Here is a 6,709-nt window from a genome sequence, read left to right on the forward strand (position 1 = left end):
TTGTTATGTTGTATATCCCGAGTTTTTTTCGTTTCGCAAAAGTCTTCCCCTATGTCCCTAGCTTCCTTTTTACACAGCTCAAGCTGGTCTTATCCAATTTATCCCTGATGCATTACCATTTGTGTCCAATTATGCCTGTAAGACAAGAACAAATTAAGTAAGGAAATGAAACACCAGCACCCTAATATTTAAATGATAGCCCCATTAACTGGGTGGACGTGCTGTCACACTCTTATCTTGATCTCTGACTCATTATCGATCAATTTTTGCTCACTTTCTCGTACAAAAGGTTTGTATTTCGACGATTAAACGATAACGTCCACATGTTGTTATCCCCGTCGCATAATTGGAGCGTAAACTCCATTGCTCCCAATTAATCTCACATTTCCCACTCGTCTGTTCGGGTCTCCTGTTGCGCCCATGACGGGAACAAGGGGCATATTTTGGGCTATTCAGCCTCTTGCTCTGGTCAGCCGAATATTGGGTGTTTTTCCGTTCAATAACGCCCCAATATATTCAAATTCTTTTCTGTACATGAGCTGCAGCTTAATCGTCATCATATACAATTCGTACTATGCAATCTTCATCTTCCCACATTGGATCATTGCGAGGACCGATTTCCAATCGAATTTCAACATGCTCTTGGCCCTCTCGTGGTTTTTTCTTGCTATTTGGCTCGGTATTGCCGCCGTATTCTTCTCTTTGAAACATCGCCGGACCTTCCACTCCATCCTTCTGACCATACACGCAATGGACGTCAAAGAGTTCGGTACAAGGGCTCACGCGAGCCTCGCCTCGGAGAGGGTCAACTCGTGGTTGCATTTGGCTGCCTTGGCCGCATGCTTCACTGGCATCTTCCTCATGGAAGAGTACAGCCCAGACGGGAGGTTGCTCGACACCCAGATGACCGTCGCGCTCTGCGTTTCCGTATGGGCGACGCTATCGATGGACTCACAGTTCCGCACGCTCCTCTCGACCATTGGGAACAGGCTAAGACTGACCAACGAATCCCTCTGGAGGCTCTGCTTGACGTCGAGCGGTTTCCGCAGGACTCGTCTGGGTGCTCTCGGCGAGAGGTGGGCCGCCGTCGAGCGTACCGACCTCTCGTCCACGAGGGCATCACTCGGGTGCCGGGAGTACGCGAGATCGATGTGCAGGCTGTGCCACGATCTCCGCCGCCTCTCCGGCGACATCAACGACATGTACGGTGGATTCGTCCTCCTACAAACGGCGTCCAATTTGGTGCAGCTGTCGGCTCACATATTTTTCTTCCTGACCGTCGCCGGACCCGAAGCGTTGACGGAGAGGAGGTTCTGGTACGAGGTCATGGTCGTGCTCGTATGGTCCGCGCCGTACGTCGTAGCCCTGACGTTGCTTTTGGTGGCATCCGACGGTGTGATTCGAGAGGTTGAGAAATGTGCACGCTATTTTCTTGCTTGGACCTCCTTCTGTATTTGGTTTTCACTGTTCCCATGCAATCTTTGGGGCTCGGAGATATGTTCCCCGAAATAAATATACACATAGACCTCTCACTTTGAGACACACTTGATTACGTGTACTAAATGTTGGTTCACATCCGATGTATGACGTCACCAATAGCTTATTTATTTATTTCATATTAATCCGTAAACAGAACTTTGGCATTTACATCGGACTTTTAACAATGATATAACAATAGAAGTAATCACACCGAAGCCCTAGAAGGAGAAAAATCCATGAAGGCGGGAATCTAACCCGGTACTTCTGGGTTGGCAGGCGGGGACGCCTGCCCGCCCACCGGGGTCGGGCCGCCGCCACCGGAGCCAGCGGGCCGGGCCCTTGACAGTTAATTTCCACAAACCGATGCCCGAAATTGAAATTTCATACAATGGAATAGAACGTTTGCTTGAAACACTGACCCAAACAAGTCCTCCGGGCCCGTTCAAATAGCAACTCTTATACTATATTAAAGGAACATGCATCGGAAATTGCGCCGTCTCAAGAAATTATATTAAAAAAGCCCCTAATAGAACGCAGGGTTCCAAGTGAATGGAAAACGGCTAATATAACAGCTATACTTAAAAGCGGAGACAGCGAGGAGCCTAGCAATTACAGACCTATTTCCCTACCATCCATATCATGCAAGGTACGAGGCCTCGTACATATAATTGTAGTTTGATAATGATAGTCAAGAGTTATTGCTGGAAAACCAGCACAGTTTCCGAAAGGGTATATACTGTGAGAGACAACTTGCGCTTTTTGTTCATAATGTTTAGGGTCCAGGAGAAAATACGTGATGATGCAGTAGATGTTGCTTTGCCAGACTTTAAAATAGCTTTTGTCCGTGTTTCATAGTAATCTACTCACAAAGCTAAAAGCCATGGCATAGATTGAAATAACCTGGGATTGAGTAAACAGTTGTTGAATCGTCGCGCACAAAGGGTAGTCCATAAGTGGTGTTAGCCCTAATGCAGTAGAAGTCATATCAGGTGCTCACCAGGCCAGTGTCATCGGATCTATTCTATTCAGTTTTTACGTTAATGACATTAGCGCCGTGGTTAATGGTAGCATACGCTTATTTGCCGGCAACGCAGTGGTATACAGAGATCCTTAGTGCTGAGGAGTAGCTTTCGGAGATGACATTAATGCTATTGAAATTTTAATTAAAATTAAACTTAAAAAAGTGTTTAGGTGATCTATTTTCGGAATAGCTCCCTCCCGAATGCTAACTGCGCCAGGAATACCGAAATGGAACGTATACACTCGAGTAAATACCTGGGAAGTACCCTTCCTTATGATCTGGTTAAAACATATGTGGGGAATATGTGGACAGGCTAGTAAAATATTATAACTTATTGGAGGAGGATTGAGGAAATGAGACGAGAAGCCCAAACAGCAATATCATATGGCATTCGTCAAATGTATAGTCGGTAGGTGTATCGACGAAAAAGTGAAGGAAACGTGCGATTTTTTTTAGTAAGGCCTCACATTGAGTATGCGGCGAGCGTTTTGGATCCATTTAAAAAAATATTAACTACAGCATTCACATTCATATCTCTTCCTAGTTAGCACTTAAAGTGGTTAAGGTAGCCCCGACCCGCTCCCTAGCGAGGGAAAAATTTCTCCGTAAACCGCTTTAGGCTAGCCAGTGTGACTGCATGTGTATTTATAAGTTCCCGAATACGGTCCCTGGTATTAGCATTTATTTCCTTGTAAACCTATTCGAAAAATAACCCCCCAACCTGTGTGAATGTGAACGTCTTACTATTTTGAATGTGCGACTGATCACTGGCGAGGGATTCACTTTCTCCGTAAATCACCACGCCAATCTCAGTTTTCCCCTCCTTTTTTTACTTTTACAGTGGCGTAAAAAACCTTTCACGGTAAAAAGGGATTTTAAAACAAATATGTCAGCTAACAGGTTACATGTAAGTTCAATCCAATTAATTAACTGATAAACTCTGTGAATTGAAAAAAAATGTAGGCAAAATCAAGCAAGAAATGTACGAGGCAGTTAACATGCTATTTAAGTCGACTTTGAGTGTATGTACTCATTTTTGGGAAGAATTTACAGTCTTTAAAGTACCATCACATTCTTCATGTTTTTTAGAGTACAAGTGAAATAATCTAGGTCGCTGATTAGAAGGTCAAACATTTGAATTTTGGCTAGCTGTTTTCGATTTGGTACCTATGTTCTCTGTGTAATTAGTTTCGGATCGCACGATATCATATTGCTGCTTTTTCCTTTTTTTTTGGCTTAGTGCCGTAGATTTTACTTTTTTAAATATTGAGAGTTCTTTCACTTCTCGGTAAAGCGCGTAATTTCCAATCTTTGTACGTTATCTCCACATGTTCTCACACTGTTCTGTCCACCATATTTCTCGCCACATTTTATTTTTGTGCTGGCGAGTGCAGTGATATTTATCCCTCGTAGGTCACCCATGCCAGATAGGTCGAAGGATAGGAGCCATACGAAGGTGGTCCGCGCAGTGTCTGTTCCTCAGTGAGGCGGCTGCAAAGGCGTCTGACTCCAGTGGGGCGGCCAGTGAGTCACGTTAAAAGCACCATTGAGAAAGGCAACGGGAAACCACATCATACATTTAGCCATTTAACTTATGATGGAAGCAATTATGAATAAGAGTCCTGGCAAGTACGGGACCGAGTGCCGTGCTCGGCCGTAGAGTTAGACCTCCTAGGTCGTAATTTCAAGAACCCTTGCATTGCTGATCGGATAGCAGCAGGAAAGAAGACAAGAGAAACGCCACTGTAAAAATAGGAATTTGGAAATTTAAGAATAATGCTGAGGACGGGGAATTTGGAAAACATCAAGCGAGAGATAGCGGAAACGTAAGTATTTTAGGCCAGTGAGAGGTGATTTATCCAACTTAGGTTCCGAAAAGAGTGATGTTTCCACAAATCTATCCTAATTATGTGACTATCGTTTTTTCTATTCTATAACCGTTAGATGAAATGTTTAAATAGATGCCATTTTACTTGACACTTAAGCACCAAAAAAGGTAGGACGGTAGCAAATTCCATCGTATCTAAAAGTTGGATTTAGTTTCCTCGTTTCCCCAAGACGTTGACCACTAAGATCCCGGTACCGGATTAAGCTGAAACCACCACTCTTCTTCCGCGTTATCAATTTACAGCCGAAGCAATGAATCATCTCTGAAAAACTAAGGTTAATTCAGTCAACTGAAAGCAAAATTACTCTTTCCTTTAAGAATTATGAAGCTCAATGCAACAATTTTAGATTGTAAAAATCATTCGCCTTGACTGGGATTCGAACCCAGATCCCTCAATATCTGGTCGAGTGCTTTAGCCACTTAAGCTATCGAGGCGTCCTCTTAAACTCTGAAATTTTCTTTGGAATTATGAAGCTCTTAAATGTGGATTAGGTAATTAAGATCTCCATTACCAATTGAAAAATGAAGTCTAAATAATTGAGGACGGATGGAAAGTTTGGTTTACATAATAATATTATATAGCCATTATTCACATGATTAAAGAATATTTTCTTTGCAAATCACTCCAGACCTGTAGCTGTATGTACGTTATATGTAAAATCGTGTTGGGGAAGTAGGATAGTTTCTCATCATTATTTTTTTAGGAAAAATGATATTATAATATTTTTCAGGCTGAATTCACCGGAGTTGTTATCTCTGAAGTACTATTGAATGTTCGGGAACCCTGCTTAAGAAAGGAGGTAGGTGGTACTAGTGGTAATAGCACAGACGACCGCTGTGTTCAGTGGAATTTGCAATGTTTACAAGGGTTTTATTTCTTACAGCTCTTCACTTTCTCCAACCACTTGGCCAACGACAAAATTAGATTCACTGCCAAAGGATTCTTCCCATTGGACCTAAGCTTGATGACATCGGTAATTGGCGAAAAATAAGGGGAAGATTCGGGTATCGTATTCATCGCATGCAATCATGATATTAATTACTCATATTGACCTACTCAATTACAGGCAATATATCATAAGCATTGATTCTTCTTAAAGCTAATGGAGTAATAACTACTGCGATCAATTTCAAGATGTGTAACACATTTCTGTGCGTATCTCATTCAATTTCATTCCGTTTTCAAATTATATAATATATCATAAAAATGCCGTTAATGTCCGGAATGAGGTGACCGCAAACAGGATGCTTTATTCATGAGGAAAATCCAAAACCAAAGATTAGGTACAATCTCCGGTTATTATATTTAGCTATGCAGAGGTGCGGAAATCCCACTTTCATTCACGGGACTGAAATAAAATTTGATCTATCATTTTACTCGTACATTCCTGTAATAAGTTGGCCATGCTTTCTTGACAATCGAATATTCTTACGATTCTCAACACGAACAAAGCTTAACTTGCTTGCAAGAAATATATCAATAGATTATTTGGAAGGGTGAGGGAGTGGTGACTTCCGATCGAACAGTATAATTATTGAGCTTGTACTTCTCGAAATATTTGGATATGTTTCCTATAGAGTTTAGGTTAGTTAAAATGTTTTTCCTATTCAAATTCACGAAAAGTTAAATTCGATTCAAATTGAAATTTGGGAAAAAAAGCAACTCGTGATTATTTCGTGAAAATTCGTATTGTTCCCCATTGAAACAAAACTCTTTTTTTCAGGTTACGGCCACAGTCGTCTCCCATGTTGTGGTGCTCATCCAGTTTCAGAGGACCACGTGATGGAGTGCCGCACCAACTACAAATAACACCCAAGAGAGTTCAAAGTAGCGAAAATACACCTCATTCCCCACGTGAGCCGCATCAATTCCAAATGGTATCATCGATATTCAAACCACATTTCATTCAGTGTAATATTTAACGGATCGCATACATTATCCATTTCTTATCTTGCAAAAATCGTGTTTCAATTTGTCAAAAATGTACAAGATGAGATTAGACAGAAAGGCTCTATTTGTTCGACAAAATGGACCTAGAAGGCTCACAACGTTGCTTAGTAGTTTCTTAGCACAACTTAGTTTAGTTCATTGTAACTCTAGATTCCCTCGACTTAGTCGATAAACTATTTTAATGCTTGGAAAGGTACTGGAGCCAAAACAACCCTGTTTACCCAAACTTTGAAGAAAACAGCAAATACATTAAGACGTGATGGCATGAAATAGAACCTTGATGATCCAGGCACAACAATTTCGTAGTACTTGAAATACAGTTGAATTTCGGGAGGAAAGATGTTTATTTTTACCATAACCGAAATCCAAA

At 41.6% G+C, this 6,709-nt stretch overlaps 1 protein-coding gene across 1 annotated transcript; it reads left to right on the plus strand.

The window, feature by feature from the left end:
• Positions 1–750: 750 nt before the first annotated feature.
• LOC139692465 (uncharacterized) lies at positions 751–6,172 on the plus strand. Its single transcript, XM_071590681.1, has 3 exons — positions 751–1,407; positions 5,273–5,362; positions 6,113–6,172. Exons 1-3 carry the CDS (start codon positions 751–753, stop codon positions 6,170–6,172), a joined length of 807 nt encoding a protein of 268 aa, XP_071446782.1.
• Positions 6,173–6,709: the final 537 nt, after the last annotated feature.

The sequence above is a fragment of the Hetaerina americana genome, unplaced genomic scaffold (genome assembly GCF_022747635.1).
Source record: "Hetaerina americana unplaced genomic scaffold, ioHetAmer1.1.p SCAF_4, whole genome shotgun sequence".
NCBI lineage: Eukaryota > Metazoa > Arthropoda > Insecta > Odonata > Calopterygidae > Hetaerina > Hetaerina americana.